At 40.1% G+C, this 24,559-nt stretch overlaps 1 protein-coding gene across 1 annotated transcript; it reads left to right on the forward strand.

Moving 5' to 3' along the window:
- Positions 1–24: 24 nt before the first annotated feature.
- Positions 25–24,559, forward strand: LOC135481941 (uncharacterized). The gene is made up of 13 exons (XM_064761726.1): positions 25–49; positions 2,716–4,985; positions 6,610–6,668; positions 7,597–7,695; positions 10,892–11,052; positions 12,311–12,434; positions 13,050–13,181; positions 14,107–14,248; positions 15,528–15,659; positions 16,798–16,928; positions 18,120–18,260; positions 20,005–20,082; positions 20,428–24,559. Exons 2-13 carry the CDS (start codon positions 2,837–2,839, stop codon positions 20,491–20,493), a joined length of 3,414 nt encoding a protein of 1,137 aa, XP_064617796.1. The 5' UTR covers positions 25–49; positions 2,716–2,836; the 3' UTR covers positions 20,494–24,559.

Raw genomic sequence — 24,559 nt, forward strand, 5'->3', positions numbered from 1 at the left:
TGTCAACTGCACTTCCGGGAACAACACAAGGGTCAACACGTTCATCAAGGTAAGGTGGTTTGCATCACCATTCTGGTTAAAACAGGCGTTTTTTCGGCGCTGTTACTTTTTGCAAAACGTTTAAACACGTGTATTATTGGGCATAATACATGATTCTTGAAACCAATGATAGAAAAGTGTGACAGTGTTCGAGGACATTGGAGAAAATGACGCAAATGTCGTTTTCTGGTTGTCCAATGGCAATTTCAGGTGGTGTAACATGTGTCAAGTGACTTTTTATGTGCAAGCTACAGCATAGTGAATGTAGGCTTGATGGTGGTATTATACAGTTTAAATACATACACATGCGTAGCATTACATTTTTGCACATGTCTGGCCTTCTGTAACAAATAACAGGCCTCCGTGGCTCAGTTGGTTAGTGCGCTAGTGCTGCATAATGGCCCAGAGGCCTCTCACCAATGCAGTCGCTGTGAGGTCAAGTCCAGCTCATGCTGGCTTCCTCTCCGGCCGTAAGTGGGAATGTTTGTCAGCAACCTTCGGATGCTCGTGGGTCTCCCCCGGTCTCTGGCCCGTTTCCTCCCACCATAATGCTGGCCGCTGTCGCATAGGTGCAATATTCTTGAGTACGGCATATAACATAAATCAAGTAAATAAATAAATCTCTAACAAATAAAGCTACTACATGAAACATACCTTTTAATTCTTCAACCTTTTCAACTGCGTCTGCAACCAAGTACAGTGAAGCATTGTAAGTGAACTATGGAGTGCAAGGAAACAGTTTGCACAGTTTTATGAAGCTTGCATCTGTAATGACATCATTAAATCATTTATTGCATTATTCATAATAACTGTGCATAACTTGTTTTAGAAAACATTCTTTAGTGGTTGAAAAGGTTGAAGATTTACCATATGGTTCTTTGGAATTACATGGAAATAAGTATCACACCTTGATAGTTGATACACTAGCCTGCAATAGCTCTCCTACTGATAAACTGCTGATGCACCGAGTCATGCAAAGCAGCCGCATCAAAAATCAGAATGAGGCATTGGCAGTATGGCAGACTACAGTTAGAGATACCTCACATGAAGCATAAATATTAGCAGCTCAGCATATGTAAACAGTGATGGATGAACTATTCCTTGATAGACAGTGCAAGACATGGTTTTATTGAAATGAGGCTTTGTTAGTGAATGGTAGACCCTGACTTAATATTAGCTAGGGGCCTCCTTGGCGGACGCATGCGACGTGGTGATTAGCATGCCATCGGGGCACAATGACCAGGAGCCTCTCACCAATCCAGTCACTGTGAGTTCATGTCCAGCTCATGCTGGCTTCCTCTCTGGTCATGAGTTTCCCCCAGGCTCAGTCTGCCTGTTTTAATAATTTTAAATAAATATAGGAATGTAGTGTTCACGAAAATCATACTTCGAAAGAAACTGCTTTTGCGGCGAAATTGGCACGTGCACATTCAGTGCAGTATTTCCCCTATCTTATTTTTATAAACAGTACATCATTAGCTGTGGGGAAATGTGGTTTTATGGAACCCAGACATGACCAATTTTTGATATTTTTGAGAAAGGCCCTCGTATTTCAAACAGGTAATTTTCTCAGTTTTCGATCATCATTTTAAAAACATTGAACTCCGTGGCTGTAACCCATCAGCCTCAGGTAATGGTAATTGAAAAACATAATCTTACTAACCCGCCGGAAAGTAGCGAAAAATTACGAAATTTTCCCGATAGCTGAATAAATATCGCTGTCCTGTACAAACTATCTTCTGATGCAATAGTCGTATAGATGTGATGAAAATGATCACTTAGACCCCAAAATAATGACCTTGCAATATCTTTGTTGTGCGCAGAATTTTGAGTTGATGCTTCTTACTCAAAGTTAGTGCGCGTGATATTTTTCCTGAAAGTTCGCCCTAAGCCTGGCAGGCGTGTGCACTGTGAGGCACAGTATCATATATTGAACATCAAAGGCTGCGTAGCCACGTGAGATTTCATTCAGAGTAGAAAAGGACAGTGGGTATGTCTGACCAGCTTGCTAAGATGACTGGGCGAGTTGTTCACCTTCCATATATACCTTCATGGTATAACAGACAAACAACGCATTGATATACAGATTTAGATGGGACTGTAAAAGCCACACCGAATGTCTTGGCTCTAACGATTCCTTGATAGTCGGAGAGAGAATTTCTTGTCAGCTGAAATATGTAAGAATGCGGAGTTGAAAGGTACCAGTTACGTAGCCAAGAAATCTTCTGATCTGAAAAAAGGCAGTCTTCTATGTAAATATAAGCCATTTTTAGAGAGGATTTTCAAGCAAGATAGTACTCTTCTCTAGTAATACATTTCTCTCCTAGGAAGTTGCTGGCTAGCAAAAAAGACCATGTTGAATGCCAAGATGTATTTGTTTTAATGGTGTCTGCATATAAACAGCAACCTAATTCCCCTTATCCCCCACTACACCACCACTACAACCACCACCCAGCACCCACCCCAGGCCCCACCCCCAAGCTACCCCAAAAATGGTGTGGCCCATTCTCATAACTGATACATGAGCAAGAAAGCTTGTTCATTACTTTATGGGCATTGTTGAATGAAAACATATGTACAATGTTGTATGAAAAAGTAGGATGAAACAGAAAAGCGTATTATTCTTGTCAGTTTATTGTTCCACTTTTCACTAATTTAGTTTTATTTCATTTTCAGATCTATCATGGGCTAAGATGACTGGTAAAAGCCTGGCAGACATCTGTCAGGTAATGTTGTCATCAAAGCCATACATGCCATAGCCTCTATTGTCAGTCTGGTGCGATTTATAACACAAAAGATGGCATCAGGTAGTGATGAACAGTTGTCAGACCCTGGGGTGCGGGAGAGGACAACTGGACACAGTGATGAGCAGAGCCGTTCCATGGGACAAAGCCCTGTAGGAAACCAGAATCTTGACTCCACAGGAAATCATTTGGCAAAATGTGATCGAATGGTCTCCAGTGTAGCCAAGGTAGCCAAAGAAACCATCCAGCTTTGGGATGATTGTCGCCAAAAGATGATTGGACCCGCCAATAATGACATTGTACCAGAGGCAGTTTGTAAAATTAACAAACCAGAAGCTGAATATCCATGCAAAGCCAATAAGATGCATTCCCTGAAATCTGTTAAGCCCCACGATGAAGTGTATCCCTCAATTGATCCAGATGGTCTAAAAGTTCAGAGCAGTGAAAGTTTTCATGCCACACAATATGCATTTGACAAGTTCTATAGCTTGTTATATTCTAAGCATATTCAACTCAACCCACATGCTCCCCAACACCCAAGTATTTTTGCACAGCTACAACCAGCGAGAACTTATGAAGGCCTTAAGATTCAGGATGGTCAGCTTGAAACGTGTCGGATGCAGTCAGCTGAAGAAAACTCAGAGCTAGGCATTAGGAAGACTGCAGTTATGGGCCCAGATGATTCCAATACATGTACATCCACAGGTGGGACCAGAGATAGTGTGCACAGTTGGAACAGTGGCTCCGCTTCAGACAGACGTTCTAAATATCAATCCTCCACGGAAATGAGGCAGGAAGAGGGCTACAGTGATAGTGATGTTTTTGATGAAGGACAGCCTGATATTCCATACAGGAGGCAAGTAAGCGATACAGGCAGTCTCCCAGATGTTATTCTCTCGACCAGCTCTACAGCGGAAATGTCTGAAATGTCTCCGGATCTGCTCCAGCCAGATCCTGCATGTCATCAATCCCTGGCGCGAAGCCTGTCTGATAACAGCTGCAACGTTGCTGTTGCTGATATGCCTTTGCCCTCTGCTGGAGCGTCTACATGTACCTCGAAAGAGAAGAAGTTGGAAATGGAAGGCAGGGTACATGATCCCAAAGGTAAACTGAAACGACAGGTCAGTTTCAGTACGGAAATATCCATTTGTGAAAATGGCAGCAACAGAATGACCTCCACATCTGCTGAGGATAAGAGGAATAGATACTCGCACAAAACATCTGGGTATGGAACTGGAGAAAGCAGCAAAAACTCCACAGAGAATGGCAGCACAGAGGACAATACATATACAGAAGTGTTCTCACTAGAAGATGACCAGAATGGCTCTGAGACAACTGGTACCTCGTGTTCTCAAATGGGTTCAGAAACAAATCTGCCAGAATTGAGTATCCTAGAAATAACCTCTGGTACTAATACAGGTACATGTCCATTTACAGCCAACTGTGTTCAAACCAGCGTTCATGTATGTGCAGAAGAAGCTACAGGTAGTCCCTCCAAAGATCAGGGTGAATGTATCCATAACCTCCAAGGTGAAGCAGCCTTGGCCAATCAGAATCAACCTAATTTGAGCATTCTGATGAGAAAGGTCCCAGACAATTCTAACACTCTGAACAGTTTCAAGGATTCTCAGAAACATCCACCTGCTACAGACACATCTCTGTCCTGTTCTCAGCAGGCAGGATGTCTGCCTAACTTGAGCATCTTGAGTCGCAATGGTAGCAGCTTGATGGTGTCAACATCTGAGCGCAATGATAGCAGCTTGATGGTGTCACCATCTGAGTTACCCTCAGAAGAGAAGTTATCTGGTGAGAGGGAGGAGACAGTGCCTCCAGAGGTGCAGGATTGTCTGACATCTACAGCTAGTGGAGAGACCAACCGAACAGCAGAGTCAGATAGCTATGCTCTAGAGACGCTAAAAAATTTCCAGAAATTAACTGCTGTGCAGAAACTTCATAACTCACAGTTTTCACTAGATAAGACGAGGCGTTACAGTGACAGGCACGTCAACAAGCCGCTGACGGACAAAGCATTTGTGCAGAAGGCACGAGATGATCTTATAGCCAATTACTTTGAGGATTTGCTACTTCTCCTGACTCCAGACTCCAGGGAGTTTGAGCAAACCATACAGTGGATTCAGCATCTTTTAGCTCCAGAGAGCTCCCCGAGCCCTGTGACACCCTTAACCCCGCAGATCCGCAAGGGTATGTGTGCTACCGCTATTTTCACTAACATCTAACATTTGTTTGTTTTTTTAGTGAAAAATACTTGAAAATGATATGTAACAGTATTCAAAGAAATGAAAAAACATATTCTTGTGGCTAAAGTGGTGCCATTTTTGGCTGCTGTGGCAAAATGAATTGGAATCATAAGTTCTTGAGAACAAACTTCTCTAGTGGCCACCAGTTCAGTAGTTGGATACAATTCCCAGTTAAGGAGAGACATGAGAAGTAATTTTCGCCTGGTTCTTGCTAGTACTTAAAAACTTTTTGAGTACTTTTTGGTGTGAATGGATACTTTCAGTAATAACCCATTTCAGATCTCCCAAAAATATGCTGTGGTTGAGTAGTTGGTACAGAACAGGAGGCTAAAATAATTATTGACACACTTTCATATGTTGTTTGCTTCCTACAGTAGTGGAAAGAGTAGTTCTCACTTTACACTAATATCCAATTTATGTGTCCGTCTTGTGTTCGTCCAACATCTAAGTTGTCCGTCTTATGTTCGTCCAACATATATTTTGTTTTTTTCAAGTGTTTATTTTATGGACAAGATCAGTTTTCAGGCATTTTTTTTTGTATGAAATCATTCTACTAGCAACTGTTTACATTGTCTTAACCAGCTGCATTTGAGGGCAATATTATTTGGATAGGACATTGTCTGTCTTGTGTTCGTTCGTCGTCATATGACTGAAAAATTGTTGAGTACAACGTTAAACCCCAAGCACTCACTCACTCTTGTGTTCGTCCAACATAAAGTAGGTATTTCTGTAAAATATACTAATTCAGAAATTTTTGCAGACTTCTTTACTTTAGAATTTGTTTGCACTCTCAGACAAATGCATTTTTAATAAACTTTTCCATGAAAAGCTATTATTGTGTATGAAATTCACTTGTGTGTCTTTCAATGTTCGTCCAACATACTAAAACCATCTACTATTCTCAGAATGTTATAGGTCAACAGAGCTGCTTAGTTATCTAATAGATATGCTTTTCAGAAAATATAATGATTATTTTATGTGAAAAACAATTCATAATGTGAATCAAGGTATTTTGAAAATTTTTTCAATTGTCACATGTCATGGTACACCTTTGCATATAAGCACCCTTACATGTATATTTCTGGCTGCTCGTATACATTGCAACTCACATTCCTGTTAAACTGCGTGATTTTGCATTACCTCTGGCCAACTTCAGGCAGACAAGTTCACCTGTTCTCAGTGCATTTACATGCATGTGTACAGTGTACATATATACATGCATGTGCACACGTATACCTGTTCACTTGTATGGGCTTATACATCAAGTTAATCTCCTGGCTAAATAATTGATCTCAGTAAAATAATTGATCACAGTAAACCACCAGTAATTTCATGGAATTTTTCGTACAGTACTCTCCTCGCTGTACAGACTGTAGTCCACGTGGATTAGTTGTTGAAAAATATGTTAGGTTATGATTAATGCACGGTATTAAAATCACTTATAATTTCCAGTGACTTTTCATTCAGTTAGAACAGCGGGTTAACTGGTTTGTGAAAAGTGTTTACTGCGAGCATATCTGGGCCTCCCCATCTACTGGTACCCTATATCTTGTTTGAATGTGTTTTAGCCAGAGGAGCTGCATCGCCAGATCAGAAGAGAAAAAATTTTTATTTTCAAGAGCAACAGGTATGTACAGAGATAACAAAGAAGCCATAAATGCACAATGTTACTGAAATTGAACCTAGACTGATAACAGATGAACATTTAATGGGCTTGCTCCGAATTACCTCCCTTGTTACATGATAGTGACAATGACCTAACGTGAGATTAGGTTTTTGATTTATTTATTTGATTGGTGTTTTACGCGGTACTCAAGAATATTTCATGTATACAACAGCGACCAGCATTATGGTGGGAAGAAACTGGGTAGAGTCCGGTGGAAAATTAGTTTTTGAGGCGTAAAACTTCAAGAAGTGTGACCTCGCCTATTACAGCATGCAGTTTGTAGGTTATGTCACAGTAGTGATAAATATTTTGTAGTCAAAAGAATGTAAGAAACAATATCAGTCTTTGAGAGTTGCAGAAATGTTGAGAGATCATAAATGTAGTCGATGTTTTCAGGTGAAGAGTTTACCAAAGTTGTCTGTTGTATTTACTTAGGATTTTGAAATTACCTCCGAATGGATTAAAAAAAAAGGGTTTATCCTAGGCTTGCTAAATAAGTGTATAAAATTAAAATCTGCCTTAAAACTAGGTCATCAGCTAGCTTATTCCGTTTTAACTGAGAACCTTGCAATTAGCCATTTTCTGAGGTCCCTAACCACAGCTTACTTCTAATAACACAACTTTTACACAGGAGAGTGGCCTCAAGGGAGGTAATTTGGTGCTGCTTGATCATGCCATTTATATACCTTGCTAGATCTAAGCCCTTTCAGGTAGCAGTAATGTTGACTGATTTCATTTATAAACTTCATATATAATCTGTTGAACTTAGGCAATGTCATTTGACTCATGGCAGTATAAGATGCCTGGTACAATATGAACAGTGGATTAAATCGAGTCTGATTTGCTCACAGTCATTTAATAATGTACATATGAGGGCATTGTTTTTCAGTCTGTTGATCTACAGCAGAGAGAGAAGAAACTTCAAGAGATGTTAGTGAGGTCCTCAAGGTGTGATTACTACCTGTGCTCTGATCACAACTGTAGACAGGTAAGCTCTTATACATCACATTGTGGGGTTGATGTAGAGGTACGTTTAGAGAGGTGTGACTACTACCTGTGCTCTGATCATGACTCTGGACAGGTAAGCTCTTATACATCACATTGTGGGGTTGATGTAGAGGTATATGTAGAGATGTGTGACAACTACCTGTGCTCTGATCACGATTCTAGACAGATAAGCTCTTATACATCATATTGTGGGGTTGATGTAGAGGTACATGTAGAGAGGTGTGACTACTACCTGTGCCCTGATCATGACTGTAGACAGGTATGCTCTGATACATCACAGTGTGGGGTTGATGTAGAGGTACGTGTAGAGAGGTGTGACTACTACCTGCGCCCTGATCATAAGTCTGGACAGGTAAGCTCTTATGACTCACATTGTGGTGTTGATGTGGAGGTACATGTAGAGAGGTCTGATCACGACTGTATACTGGTATGCTCTGATACATCACAGTGTGGGGTTGATGTGGAGGTACGTGTAGAGAGGTGTGACTACTACCTGCGCCCTGATCATAAGTCTGGACAGGTAAGCTCTTATAACTCACATTGTGTTGTTGATGTGGATGGAGGTACATGTAGAGAGGTCTGATCACGACTGTATACAGGTATGCTCTGATACATCACATTGTGGGGTTGATGTAGAGGTACGTGTGGAGAGGTGTGACTACTACCTGCGCTCTGATCATGACTGTAGACAGGTAAGGTCTTATAACTCACATTGTGTGGTTCATGTATAGGTACGTGTAGGGAGGTGTGTCTACTACCTGTGTTCCAATCATGACCGTATACAGGTAAGCTCTTATAACTCACATTGTGGGGTTGATGTAGAGGTACGTGTAGAGAGGTGTGACTACTACCTGTGCTGTGATCATAACTGTAGACAGGTAAGCTCTTATAACTCACATTGTGGGGTTCATGTAGAGGTACGTGTAGGGAGGTGTGTCTACTACCTGTGTTCCAATCATGACTGTATACAGGTATGCTCTGATACATCACATTGTGGGGTTGATGTAGAGGTACATGTAGAGAGGTGTGACTACTACCTGTGCTGTGATCACAACTGTAGACAGGTAAGCTCTTATAACTCACATTGTGGGGTTGATGTAGAGGTACGTGTAGAGAGGTGTGACTACTACCTGTGCTGTGATCACAACTGTAGACAGGTAAGCTCTTATAACTCACATTGTGTGGTTCATGTATAGGTACGTGTAGGGAGGTGTGTCTACTACCTGTGTTCCAATCATGACCGTATACAGGTAAGCTCTTATAACTCACATTGTGGGGTTGATGTAGAGGTACGTGTAGAGAGGTGTGACTACTACCTGTGCTGTGATCATAACTGTAGACAGGTAAGCTCTTATAACTCACATTGTGGGGTTCATGTATAGGTACGTGTAGGGAGGTGTGTCTACTACCTGTGTTCCAATCATGACTGTATACAGGTATGCTCTGATACATCACATTGTGGGGTTGATGTAGAGGTACGTGTAGAGAGGTGTGACTACTACCTGTGCTCTGATCATAACTGTAGACAGGTAAGCTCTTATAACTCACATTGTGGGGTTCATGTAGAGGTACGTGTAGGGAGGTGTGTCTACTACCTGTGTTCCAATCATGACTGTATACAGGTATGCTCTGATACATCACATTGTGGGGTTGATGTAGAGGTACATGTAGAGAGGTGTGACTACTACCTGTGCTCTGATCATGACTGTAGACAGGTAAGCTCTTATACATCACATTGTGGGGTTGATGTAGAGGTACGTGTGGAGAGGTGTGACTACTGCCTGTGCTCTGATCATGACTGTAGACAGGTAAGCTCTTATAACTCACATTGTGGGGTTCATGTAGAGGTACGTGTAGGGAGGTGTGTCTACTACCTGTGTTCCAATCATGACTGTATACAGGTATGCTCTGATAACTCACATTGTGGGGTTGATGTAGAGGTACGTGTAGAGAGGTGTGACTACTACCTGTGCTCTGATCATAACTCTGGACAGGTAAGCTCTTATAACTCACATTGTGGGGTTGATGTAGAGGTACGTGTAGAGAGGTGTGACAACTACCTGTGCTTTGATCATGACTCTAGACAGGTAAGCTCTTATACATTACATTGTGGGGTTGATGTAGAGGTACATGTAGAGAGGTGTGACTACTACCTGCGCTCTGATCATGACTGTAGACAGGTAAGGTCTTACACATCACATTGTGGGGTTGATGTAGAGGTACGTTTAGAGAGGTGTGACTACTACCTGTGCTCTGATCACATCTCTAGACAGGTAAGCTCTTAAACATCATATTGTGGGGTTGATGTAGAGGTGCATGTGGAGAGGTGTGACTACTACCTGTGCTCTGATCATGACTGTAGACAGGTATGCTCTGATACATCACATTGTGGGGTTGTTGTAGAGGTACGTGTGGAGAGGTGTGACTACTACCTGTGCTCCGATCACAACTGGATAAACATAAGCTCTTATACATCATATTGTGGGGTTGATGTAGAGGTATATGTAGAGAGGTGTGACTACTACCTGTGCTTTGATCATGACTCTAGACAGGTAAGCTCTTATACATCACATTGTAGTATTGATGTAGAGGTGCGTGTGGAGAGGTGTGACTACTACCTGTGCTCTGATCATGACTGTAGACAGGTATGCTTTGATACATCACATTGTGGTGTTGATGTAGAGGTACGTGTGGAGAGGTGTGACTACTACTTGTGCTTTGATCATGACTCTAGACAGGTAAGCTCTTATACATCATATTGTGGGGTTGATGTAGAGATACGTGTGAAAAGGTGTGACTACTACCTGTGCTCTGATCACGACTGTTGACAGGTAAGGTAAGTTCTTACACATTACATTATGATGTTGAAGTAGAGATACATGTAGAGAGATGTGAGGCGGAGTCAGGTTATAAATGAGTTGTGATTAGATAGAAGGGACCAGATTTAGAAGTTTAACACTTTAAACTAATGAATACATACATGAATAATTGTGCATCTTTCTTTTGGTACAGTTTTTGTTTTTTTTTAAGAAAAAGTTAATATAAAGTTAATTAGCCTTGATATTCTTTTATTTTTTTATTACATCATATCTTGTGTCTGTAAAGTAAAATTACAAGCATATGATTGTGTACATTTGTGATTTATTGAATTTGGTTGGTCTGTTTTGGTTTGGCAGGGAAAGCGGCTCTTGCAAGACTTAGAGAAAGCACTACTGACACAACTGTCTGACAAGACATATACAGACTACTTCAGTGAACTACTCTGTTTGTTTGACCACAGTCAGCACTGTGATGAGATCAAGTGCCCTGTACCATGGTGTAACTTTCTTAGCTGGAAGTAAGAAAACATATACATTTATGTATGTGCACATGTGCTCCTTGTGGGTGCAGTATACTGAAGCATTGTTCTCAGCAGAGCCCCTTACAAGTATAAGGCTGTAGGCTCAAATCCAGCTCAATTGTGCCAGTTTCACTGCAGTTGTCAGTAAGGTGCATGTTTGTCAGTTGGGTGGAATAATTACCCTGGGACACTTTGCTTTTCCTAACCTACATGTATAAACCTGACTGTAATTATGTATGAGTGCAGACCCCTAGCTAATATTTATGAAAGGCATGGGGGATTAGTGTCCTAGCCATAATAGCTGGGTATTGCCGCTTCCCCCCAGCTTCCGAGAACTTGCCACTGCTGGAGATGGCTATGTTGCAATTCAAGACCAGTTTAGATCTAGTTTAAGTCATAGTTTAAATATGTCAGTATTAATATCATGTCACCCATGGAGCTCCTCCACTTAATAAAGTGCTGGAGGAGAACTTTCTATAATGATTTTCTTATCCTACAAGATGTACTCGTAAGTCCGTAAGTTGTCATTGGTCTTGCTTTGACAGTTTCATTTATCTGGTTCGTGAAAAAAAGAGGTAGCATAGACTTGTTGTGTGTTTCACTGTATCGTTTTGCGGGAAAGGACAGTAGATCGAATAAAGTGTTTTTGTAGAGGCAGGGCGCACTACATTGTGGCAGACCTCTCAATAGGCATGGTGCTGCACCACACGATAAACTAGGGGTCTGGTGTCGAGATTGAAATATTTTATGGTATCGTATGGTGTAAAACAGCAGTTAAATGACAAATAAAAATGATCATATCTGAACCTTCTGAAGTTCAACAGTATAGCTGTATAGATATGCAAACAAGTACATCTAAGTATGATTCTCAAGTCAGCTTTAACTATTTTAGACAAGTAGGCCTCTATCGTATCAGTTGAAATTGTAGGCTTATATTGCCCAATTTTTTCAAAGCTGCATGAAAGTTCAATTTATCAGTATCATCCCAGATTGAATTCTGACACAGACATAATTATTTGATATGAAACAAAAGTTGTGAGAAATGAATTTTCAAACCCATAGTTTTCTTCAAGAATTAAGGATTGTTGGGCCATAATGAACTACACATGTACGAGATCTCAGTAAGCAAAGATTAAACAATTGTAATAATGCACTCTACTATGTGTTTAATATTATTCCTTTTCATAGTGGTAAAATTGGATCAGCTTGAAACATTGTTGATTAAACTTGCTAATTAATTTCTTTATTCTTGTAGGTACAGCAGTGAGAGATACACAGAGATAGATTTGAAGGAGGTCACGAAAAAGCTTACAGAATTTGTTCTTCACCCAACTCTTAAATTCACAAGCATGTCAACAAATGAAGAGACATTTTTTGCAGTGAGTTTTTTGTATGAGTTTCGGAAGCATACTTGTAGCAGGTTTCTAGCATTCCACATAACAGGATACCCTTTATCTGCTTAGAGTGTAGTTTCTACAATTGCTGATATGCTCACCAGCTTAATGGAGCACTCTCTGTGCATTCCACCGGCACACCTCAATCACTCCACAGACACATAAAAGACCAGTCATAAAAATATTAGTGCCTGTATAGAACTTTTAAGCTGGCTGATACTCTTATCTGTTTCAATATATTGTATACAAAATACAAGTATTCAGTATCATAAAGCACATCCTTCTGGTGAAACTTAATTTCTCCCATTCCCTGTTAGAGTTGCCCTCTCATTTACTTGCCCGTGCTGTTGTTGAAGCTTGATTTCTCCCATATGACAGACCCTCATTCTCTGTTACAGTTGATCTCCCATTTCTCTACACGTTCTTTTGTTGAAGCTTGATTTCTCCCATATAACAGGCTTTCATTCTCCGTTAGAGCTGACCTCCAATTTCTCAGGTAACCGTTGATGCAGCTTGATTTCCCCTATATGGCAGTCTCTCATTCCACCTGTTTTCTGCCTGCATCGTTGTTGAAACTTGATTTCTCATTCTCTGTTACAGTTGTCCTCCCAATTCTCTGCCTGCCCTGTTGTTGAGGGGAGGGACTGGATAGCCCTGTTGAGGATAGGAAAGTTTGGTGGCTCCGTACTGGCCAGGGAGACTCAAACACAGAAAGACTGGGTGGTAAAGAGGGTGGGTATTTCTAGGTTCTGTCCTTCCTTCAGGTTTTTAGAGAATTTTAGTTCGGACTGGAAAATGCTTCAGGCTGCTGTGCGCACATTACTATGGTGTCTTACTAGGATATAATGGTCGCCCAGTGGAGAATGTTTTGTCTGCGATAGAATGTTTAAAAAGTTGGTTGAGATGAGAGGAGAAGGGATATGGGAATCACACATGCAGGTATTCCCCATGATCTAAATATTTGCAGATTTATGCCCCTTGAAGTGTTCTTTTTTTTTTTTTCACATCTTTCCTGTGACCAATACTTGTGGTTTCTTAATTTTCATGACAATCAGTGACCACCTACAGATACTTGATGTCATGATTCCTTTTTATGTCTATAAATGTTCACCAGCCAGGTGTTATAGATCCGTTGCTCTACTCAGTCAATATTGAGGTATCATACCTGGGCTGGAGAAGATGATAAATGTACAAGGTAAAGTAAGCCAATCAAAATATTTGTGACAAGTATGGTGTAATAAACCTGTTGGTGTAGATCTGCAGCCAATCAGATGGAGGCAGTCTGGGTTGGAATCTGCTACCTCATTGTTCAAGGTGTTTCTGCCTCACTTGGTGCTCAGCACTGGAAACATGGCGGGTCAGTATAATGTGACTGGGTGGAGTGTCATGTCTGGTGTCTTCAGCATCAGTGGCGGCCGCACTTTGGTGGCATGGACCCGCCCTGCCACAAGAAGACAAAGTATATGTACGCTCGCGTAATGACACATAAAATTGTTAAGTACGATGTTAAACCCCAGGCATTCATTCATTCATTCAGTGGTCAAGAGCTACAGTTCTTGAGCCAGTAATCGCCCAGATTTCATTTGAGATACATTTCAAGGATGTTTTTTTGAGCACAGGCTTGACTGTTGTTGACTCAGTTTGGTTGTTGTTGTAGGTACAGCTGACCCATCCAGAGGCAGATAACAGATTACAGGTGTATAGAAGACTTAATAACCATGCTGCTGACCACATTGTTACTTACCTGTGGATGAAACAAACTGGAAAAGTGCTCTTTGTCTGCACGGAATATGAACCAGGTAAAAAAAAATGAAGACTCAAAAAATAGTGGACATAGATGTATTTGATAATCTGAATATGATCACCTCAATACGCCAGTATGTATCATACATACGTGTACTTTATGTCTGAGGTTTTTAGCTTACCCCAACCTTTTGTATGTCCCCTTTATCCATTAACGTAAAACCACCTGAAAACCTGTGTGGGGTTGATGAGTTGATGGGGGAATTTTTGTTTATTGGTTAATAAAAAAGATGGGAATTTTATGGAAAATATAGTTCACAGTGAAAAGCTTGAAGTTGAACCGCAAAGAACTTATCACTTTTAGATGAAGGCTGTCAGGTTCAAGTCTTATGTACACCTAAGAGCCTGGAGTATACCATTGCTCTTCACCCGGTACCTGACAAACTTCATGACTTAAAGCTATGGCCAGTCTTTGAACCTGTGTCATTACTGTGAGGCAGGCTGTGGCCAATCATCTGCTTTACCTTATTCATATTTAAAAAAATAAACCAGGACTGATTACTGTGTCATTATGTTCCCTTATTTTACACAAATTTGCTTAAGTTAACCCATGCAAATAGTACAGCCCTTTCAATGAAAGGCGAATCCCACAATCGCCGAAATAGTTTTAGGCAACCGATTGATTGCTCGGTCAAATCGTATATAGAACTATCCTTTATTGTCGTCAAAATGTCTCCCGCATGTCTTGGCCGTTCACTTGGTGATTGTTGTCATTTTGAAAACGGAAGTTGTGTGTTCTAGACTCTGCGTTGTCATGCGCTGTCAGCGAATTGATTCTGACGTAATGTCAGTACCACAATCACAAAGTGAATTTGTTCAGTAAATTTCAATTCTTCAAACACTTTACATGTCGTGGTTGTAGCCAACTTCACCCCTAAGATGAGCTATAGCTCTCCCAATAAGATATTAGGGAAGGAGTGTGTAGGTGAGCTATAACTCAGGGAATTTAGGAGAGCTTTTGGCCTCTTGTCCAAACTCTGCTCATTGGAAGGACCGTATTAAAATTCAGATCTGTTTAGAATGATTAATTAGTTTAATATAAGAGAAAATAATCTGTCCATTGATACAAATACACAAATTGAAATCAGACTCCAGATTTCTTGCGTTTAATGCTTTCAGGCTAAATTTCACTCCTGTCAAATTGGACTGTTGAAGATGAAATTGTGTTTACTACTTAATTTGCGTTGATAATGTTGATATTTACAGTTAACTTTAAACTTGTTTGGTGTTAGTTAATGCCTGAATTCACATGTTGGTTATTTGGTTGGTTATCAGGTGGAAGTCTTTTTGACCACATATTAACAACTGGACCATTTGAGGCCAGACAGGCATTGCATTTCTTCAGTCAGGTGTTATCAGCGGCATCTTTTCTCCACAACTTGAAGATTTTATTTCTTTACTGGAACGGTATGTTTTTAATGGTGGTCCTAGTGACTTGTCAGAATGGAAAAAGTGTCACCCTTCTGACTACAATAATGGGGTTTGAGAAGTACATTTGTACCTGTTTTCATACTCTTTGGGATGTGAATCAGTACTGATGTACTCACATCTTTAAGGCGGGAATAAGCAGAACATGCATTACGATGATGTTAGTGTTATTGTCATTATCCTCTTGTCGTGAGAAGGTCCAGCAGCAACCTGCAGGTGGTCGTGGGTTTCCACCGGGCTCTGAAAGGTTTCTTCCCACCATGATATTGGCTGCAGTCGTATAAGAGAAATGTTCTTGAGTACGGCGTAACACACCAATCAAATAAATAATTTACGGTCTGTCTTTGTGTGCATATGACTAAGTTTTTTCTTCTGTAGCATGCTGTTAGTTACTTTAACAAGGAATTTAAAGGATTACTGCTAAGAATCTTCAATATATAATACCTTCCAAGTGTTTGAGAAATGGGGAAATTTACATGTAAATAAGAAATGGGGTTGTTTACCCATAAAGGACATATACCTGCTGTGATGTTAAGAGAATTTTATTTCAAACTACCAGCGGAATTCATCAGGTTGTATTAACATCACTAAAAATGTAAGGAGGGAGATATTTCAACTGCAGATTTAGAACTTGTTAATTATGTTAACCACCTAAACCAGTCCAATCACGGTATCAAAGGTTCTGATCTACTGGCCCATTGATTCAGTTGATCTAACAGGCAAGATCATAAATTCAGCATGTTATGTGCATATTGGTTACCTTAAAGAGCTGTATAGATACGTATAAAACTATTGATTTGAGCATCTAATTTCATGAGGCGAATTTCATATTAGTTATAAGCACTGAGACTGATACTATTTGACTCCTCAAATTTTAAGATTTGCAATAATATAAAATGGCTGTCCACATGTGCACCACAATTTGCGACAAACAATCAGAAAGCAGATTGGTATTGTTCACCATTACCTTTTCTTCATAATTTTTATTTTTAAATAATTTTTTGTCTTATATGAAATGAATTGGTTGAAGAATTTTTCAGTCATTTTTGGTTTAATCTTTGCTAGAAATGTTTGATTAAATTTATGTATTCATTTGTTTGTTTTAATTGATTTTCAGCCAAGAATGTTGTGTTGACAAATCGGTATGTGGCCAAACTGTGTAATTTCTCCACAGCTGTACATTACAATGACAGCTATGATTTAGAAGAGCTGTCAAACCTTGTTCCTGCTACGCTTCTTCCTCCTGAGGTAAAAAACATAGCGCTGGTGTAGCTGCAGTGAAGACTGTTACTTTGTTGTCTTATTTCTGTAGGCCCATCATAATACATGGGCCATGAAGCCAAGGCAAAGATATTGCGTGATATTTGATCAGGAAGGATCCGTCCTCAGTAATAGTGTGTGAGGACTTCTACATGTAGTTACCCCTTTTCACACCTCCTAGATGTATTCTATTCACTTCAGTTTGCCCCCAAAAAAGTGCATCAAGTTTTTACCGAGAGAACAATATTTTAGAACCTGTTGATGAAAAATCATATATCTTCATATAGAATAATATCGTAAGCTCCGAGACCAGTTCATTCAAATTTAGTCTCCATCCTGTATGTGGAATGATACCATGAACTAGACTACTATTGACTCATATGGGTCAGTCCTAACAGTTTATACAAACATTTCTCAAATTACAAAAGAAAAATTGACCTAAAAGATACTTGAAAAGGAACTCTGAAACAAAGATGTTTCCATGAAAATGATGAAAATTATACCCTGGAATTTTTTGTTAAAAAAAGGTCATTTTGGGGGTATGTTTTTTATACCTGTTAATTACCCCTCTATATTAAGCATATTTTGGTCGGAATTCAATTTGATATGTACACAGATACTGCATGGCTTCTTCAGGCCAGCTTAGTGCCCCTACATCTGCCCCATTCGGTCTGTTCCCCATCCCCCATTCGCCCTGTTCCCCACACCCCTGCCCCCATTGGGCCAGACCCATTCGGTTCATTCCCTCCAGAGTTCTTTTAAAACAGGTATCATCGTTGACCTCATCGCTGCATGTACTTACTTTCCGGCCTGACCGCTGGAGCCTTATGAAAACTGCACTTTTAAGTCTATTTTACCCCCGAAAGTGAAAGTTGAAAAATTTGTTTGTACTGTTATATGTTATTACACATGATAATCTGCATATTAAGAAATAAAACCAAAGTGTTTCATGTATCCTTTAGTAATAATAATTATTGTGGTAAAACTTGAGTTTTTATAGTTACACAAACATCAGACCAGGTACAGTGGGTGAGGTGCTGAAGTTCTGGTTTCTGTTGGTTGCATCACTGATAATCCTGCTGTGAAATAGTGTAGCAGAAAGAAGAAATACATTTGTTGCCTTAGTTTTGGTTGAGTAAAATATCATGTATATTTGTGTACTTTATGTTGCCCTTTCAGTTGCTGAATGGCCAGGTAGATGTATCACTCTGCCCAAAGCAAGACTCATGGGGACTAGGTTGTCTACTGAAGGAATTGGTGACAGGTTTATCCTCCAGACAGGAGCTCATCCATGAGGACAGAACAGAGACAGAAAGCCAGGTAAGTTGCTCCGACACGCGGGTATCACTGTGTACAGGTTTGTTCTCCAGACAGGAGCTCATCCATGAGGACAGAACAGAGACAGAAAGCCAGGTAAGTTACACTGACACTCAGGTATCACTGTGTACAGGTTTGTTCTCCAGACAGGAGCTCATCCATGAGGACAGGACAGAGATGGGATGCCAGGTAAGTTACACTGACACTCAGGTATCACTGTGTACAGGTTTGTTCTCCAGACAGGAGCTCATCCATGAGGACAGGACAGAGATGGGATGCCAGGTAAGTTACACTGACACTCAGGTATCACTGTGTACAGGTTTGTTCTCCAGACAGGAGCTCATCCATGAGGACAGGACAGAGATGGGATGCCAGGTAAGTTACACTGACACTCAGGTATCACTGTGTACAGGTTTGTTCTCCAGACAGGAGCTCATTCATGAGGACAGCACAGAGACGGGATGCCAGGTAAGTTACACTGACACTCAGGTATCACTGTGTACAGGTTTGTTCTCCAGACAGGAGCTCATCCATGAGGACAGGACAGAGACAGGATGCCAGGTAAGTTACACTGACACTCAGGTATCACTGTGTACAGGTTTGTTCTCCAGACAGGAGCTCATCCATGAGGACAGGACAGAGATGGGATGCCAGGTAAGTTACACTGACACTCAGGTATCACTGTGTACAGGTTTGTTCTCCAGACAGGAGCTCATCCATGTGTACAGGTTTGTTCTCCAGACAGGAGCTCATCCATGAGGACAGAACAGAGACGGGATGCCAGGTAAGTTACACTGACACTTAGGTATCACTGTGTACAGGTTTGTTCTCCAGACAGGAGCTCATCCATGAGGACAGGACAGAGATGGGATGCCAGGTAAGTTACACTGACACTCAGGTATCACTGTGTACAGGTTTGTTCTCCTGGCAGGAGCTCATCCATGAGGACAGGACAGAGACAGAAAGCCAGGTAAGTTACACTGACACTCAGGTATCACTGTGTACAGGTTTGTTCTCCAGACAAGAGCTCATCCATGAGGACAGAACAGAGACAGAAAGCCAGGTAAGTTACACTGACACTCAGGTATCACTGTGTACAGGTTTGTTCTCCAGACAGGAGCTCATCCATGAGGACAGAACAGAGACAGAAAGCCAGGTAAGTTACACTGACACTCAGGTATCACAGTGTACAGGTTTGTCCTCAAATTCATCAGTGAGTACACAACAGACAGAACATCAGGTAAGTTACACCGAGACTTAGATATCACTGTGTACAGGTTTGTCCTCCAGACAGGAGTTACACTGACTCAGGTATCTCTCTGTACAGGTGTGTCCGCTAGACAAAAGTTACACAGACCCAGGTATAACTGTGTACAGGTATGTCCTCCAGACAGGAGTTACACTGAGACTCAGACCCACTGTGGACAGGTATGTCCTCCAGACAGGAGTTACACTGACTCAGGTGTCTCTTTGTACAGGTTTGTCCTCTAGACAAAAGTTACACAGACCCAGGTACAACTGTGTACAGGTATGTCCTCCAGACAGGAGTTACACTGAGACTCAGACCTCACTGTGTACAGGTATGTTCTCCAGACAGGAGTTACACTGAGACTCAGATATCACCGTGTACAGGTGTGTCCACCAGTCATCATAGCACTATTGCATGATCTATGAGTTTAACACATGAATTAGTAGAAATATAATACAAACCTTTCTCTCCTCAGAGTTCATGTTTTCATTGTTACAGATAAAAGACTCTCCACTCCCAATTGTTCCTGCCTTGATAGACTCCACTGTCCAGGAGATTTTACAAGGATGTTGGAAGGTAGGTTTATTCTGATTTTGAAACATTTTACATTCAACCAAATCTTGAAAAACATGTTATTTAGGCCTCCATTTTTTCACATTGATGATTTCATATTCTTTATTTGAACGAAGAAAATGAACATATCATATCTTGTTTGATAGAATAGAAAAGAACGTAGTAGTGTTGCTGGGTGGCTGAACACGTTGTCGATAGAATAACGCTTTTAACATACTTGATATATTCTGAGGAAAGTACCAGTAATATTAGTTCATGTTATATATGTGTGGACTTACATCATTTTACGGATAGCACTTTTTACATGAATTTGTTAACAGTTATTCTGCGTTATATATATTTCCACAGGTCATTCCAGAGGAGAGAATGTCTGCGTCACAACTGAGCGAGCTTTTAACACATGCTCTTGCGTGACTTTGGCGCTTATGGCTGAAATACTGCCAGTATGGCATTGAACCTCCAGAACAAAGCTGTTTCAACCTTTTACTCCATTCTTCTCTACTGTTGTTAACCATAGTACAGCATCTTATCAAGAGGACGTAGACCAAAGGTCAACCAGCATGTCAAGACCTGGAATCAACCATCGTGTGGGGACTAAAGGTCAACCCAGCAGGTGTGTCATGGCACAGCATCTTATCAAGAGAGCATAGAACAAAGGTCAGCATATGGGGACTATAGGTCAACCAGCAGGTGTGTCTTGGTATAGCATCTTATGAGCAGAAGTCAACCACATGTCAGGACCATGTGAGGAACAGAGGCCAACCGGTGTGTGGAGACAAGAGGTCAACCAGTGTGTGGAGATAAGAGGTCAACCAGTGTGTGGAGACAAGAGGTCAACCAGTGTGTGGAGATAAGAGGTCAGCCAGTGTGTGGAGACAAGAGGTCAACCAGTGTGTGGAAATAAGAGGTCAAGCACTGGAAGTGGATAATTTTGGTAGGTCAGTCAGATGATGTGAACCAAGTGTCAACCAGGTTAATGTGACCAGAGGAGCCACTATGAGGGTTCCTGAAGTGGATAGAGCATGGGGATCAGAGATAAACCAGAGGGTGTGGTCTTCAGATGATATGAACCAGTCATATAGATAATTTATCTAAGGTATCGCTGGCTGGTGGAGTGATGGCAATAAGTTCTGTCTGAAATATGTGTCAAGGTTTTATGAACATTTACATTTTTAGCTTGGCTCGTAATGATGATGCTATAAAAAATTTGTATGTGTTACTTTAGAGATTGAGTCCCTGATTTAATAAATGAAGACACATGTAAAAAAAATTCCAGCTGTAATTTTTGAACATCTTTGAAGGTATAATTGTGTGGGCATTACTATTTTTCACACTGACAAATCTATACATTCTGAAATACCCCTTTGTTCAGCCAACACAAAAAGTAGTCTTGTTTGTTTAGTCTCATGAATTGTGTGAAGGATTATTGGAAATTCAGAAAAACGTGGACAGGATTTATTTTGACGAGGTGTAATATACATTGATGAAAATCACTAATCTTTATTGGAAAGTACACATGTAATGGTTGTAAAACAGCTGATGCAGATTTATAATGCTATTTTCTGAAGTATGAATAATAATTCAGCATGGTAGTGATGAGGTACGTTGATAGTGGTTTGGTTTGCTCTGGAAAGAACTGATATATGTATTCTGTCCATCTTTACAATGATATATTACTGCATAAGATATTTTTAAATCTAAAGCTACTGTGGTACATGTGTATTTGGGCCGTTTCGTATCTATTTTGTTGGAGCGAATGATGTAAATGTTGCAATTGTACTTTAGGAAGCAATGAAATACTTATTTTTGTCCATCCAGAACGCATAACATACCCTAATGGCCTAAAAATTTGACCATAAAAAAGCATTCGTGGAGGCAAATAGATGTCATGAGATATTACTTCTTGTGCTAAAATTTACATTTTCCCAGTAGAATATCAGCCAACCTTCCAAACACCTCTCAAAGCACCTATCTAAAATCAGTAGAACTCCTAGAATATGGAAAAATGAGCAACTTAGTCATGGACGAAATTTTAGGTCATTTAGGGTATGTGTAATTTGTTCTTTGTGTTTTAACCAGGTCCAAGCTGTAGACGGGTTTGCTACTTGAATGCGCATGTGTGTGTTAAATAGAATGATCCCCTTTATTCATAAATTGTAAATTGCTTTGTGAAAATAGATGTGTGAAGCTGTCATAGTACCCTTGTAGTGATCTTTAAAGGATTTTTTTTTTGTAAATGGCTCAGAAATGTGCTGGCATTTCTACCTACTGCTGCAATTTGCATTTGTTTTCTAACTTGAGTAAAACATTTCCCTTGCAAACAGTGCATTTTAATGTTATGAAGTATGTGATTAAGAACACCCACTTTTGTTTGGGTCCACTGGTTGATCATTGGGGTCCACATAATTGCGGTGCATTTCAATATTCTTCTTTCTCTTTATGCCCGGCTATTTGTGCAAAAATATAGACAAAGAATTGCCTGCATTTTTGTCCATTTGTAATCATCTGGAAAAGTCTGGGAAGCATCCATATATATACACATAATCACACTGACATTCACACATTGCACCCACAAACAATCAATAACTGAAGGACAGAATTTAATATTTTCGAAAGTTTTATTGTAAGCTTAGAAAAAAGTGTTTTTATAACATTACTCGAAGTGGATCATGTGTAGGGAAAAGTAAAGCATGGTATCAGACCTGACCAGATATTGGCTAAAATACAAAAGAAATACTTGTACGTAAAGGACTGGTAGTGCAGTGGTTAACCTTTCTCCCAACCAGTCTCCCAACCAATCTTCGCTGTAAAGTCTACCGGCCAACTACCTTCTATTTTTGTGGAAGCCCTGTTGATCGAGTGGTCTAGACGGTGGACGTATTGCTGGCGATTTGGTGCCTGGCTCTGAGGTCCCTGGTTCGAAACCTGCAGTGGTCTCAGCCATTTTTTCAGCACTAGAATCTGTGCTATATTCAGGAAGTGTAATCCATATTAACAATCATACTGTTAAGGCAACATTAGCTAAAAACAACAGTAAAAAGTGTATATCCTATCTCAGTCAATAATGCCAAGGTCGTATGGGTATGCATGCTTTTCAGTATCGGTATTGTGAAAAGGGAAATAACATGGAGGACGATATTGAAGATTGTTTCTTACGACTATAGACCTTGATCATTGCCCTTCTGTTCATGAGAGGCAAAGATTTGAACCCATTCCTTCTATTCACTGTCATAACTATGCATATTTGTATATTTGTATGAAAAAAGTATTGAAAAATATGCATTTAGACAGATTTACAGGCTCTAATTGTATAGAAAAGCATAGGGTATATTCATTCACTGTTTTTATTATTGTTTGCAATTAGTTTTGCAAGTTTTTGCTCGTTGTGGCTGTGAGTGTGACAAATATAGTTATAGGATAGACTAATTTTGTCTCCTTGTACATAGAATTATTATAGTGTAGACATGAGCTGTGCTATCTGGCTTCTTATGAGATTGATCAGAAATTCCAGGACATAAAACTATAATATATGTCGTAAACGTTGCCCTAATTGCTTAACCTTTCCGCATATGAAAGAGCAACTTTTAGCGCAGTATATCAATATTCTTTATTTGATTTCGGAGACAAAATTACATTGGTTGGATTGGCCAATTTTCAGACTTCACAAAACGTAAAATTTTATCTGTCTACACAGAATAATGCCCTCAGAATATGCTTGAATAAACACCTTGCAAAGATGCGAAAAGGTTAAAGAATTACAGCACTAGGTGTTCACTGCATGTATGGGACATCATTCAAGTAAGGTGTGTATGGCATACTTCAGACTCGATTGTCAATATTGGCGTTTGGTGTTATGCGTTCCAAAAGTCGGCATTGTCCAAATCTTCACCAATACACATACAATATAGGAGAAATAATGAACGGGAATATGGGGAAAAATAAACATACAAAGTTATAAACTCCACAGGAGCGGTATGAGCTGGCGATACTGGAAAGTTTAACAAAAATTGCTTATTCTCTCTTTTTTTTTTATCGGCAAAAGTGGAATATTACTGTAACAGAGAAATTAGCGTAAAATTGAATGATTTATCCATGAAAAGAAGAAAAAAAAGCAGGGCCAAATGTCTTTCTGGAATAAAATGGATGTGTACACGTGTACCCCTGCATTAGCCACAGTGCTCGTGCTCATCTACTCATCTTACATTCGCTTAGCGCATTTAAAGGGAATTTTTAGAGCACATTTTAAATTACCCATAATTAAGTAGTATAGGATAAATGTTAATCATGCGCCCATGCCGGGTTCATGGCTTTCAGCAATGTTTGCGAGTATCGTGCCATATATAGTGTTTGTATAATGACTTGTATGACCGCGGAGTATACAGACTCGCTACCATATACCACTGTATCAGTGGATTTCTTTTTTTGGTATGTACTTATTTTTGTAAATAAAATTCGTATGACCTCATGATAGAGATTAAAA

This window comes from Liolophura sinensis, chromosome 1, assembly GCF_032854445.1.
Source record: "Liolophura sinensis isolate JHLJ2023 chromosome 1, CUHK_Ljap_v2, whole genome shotgun sequence".
Classification (NCBI taxonomy): Eukaryota; Metazoa; Mollusca; class Polyplacophora; order Chitonida; family Chitonidae; genus Liolophura; species Liolophura sinensis.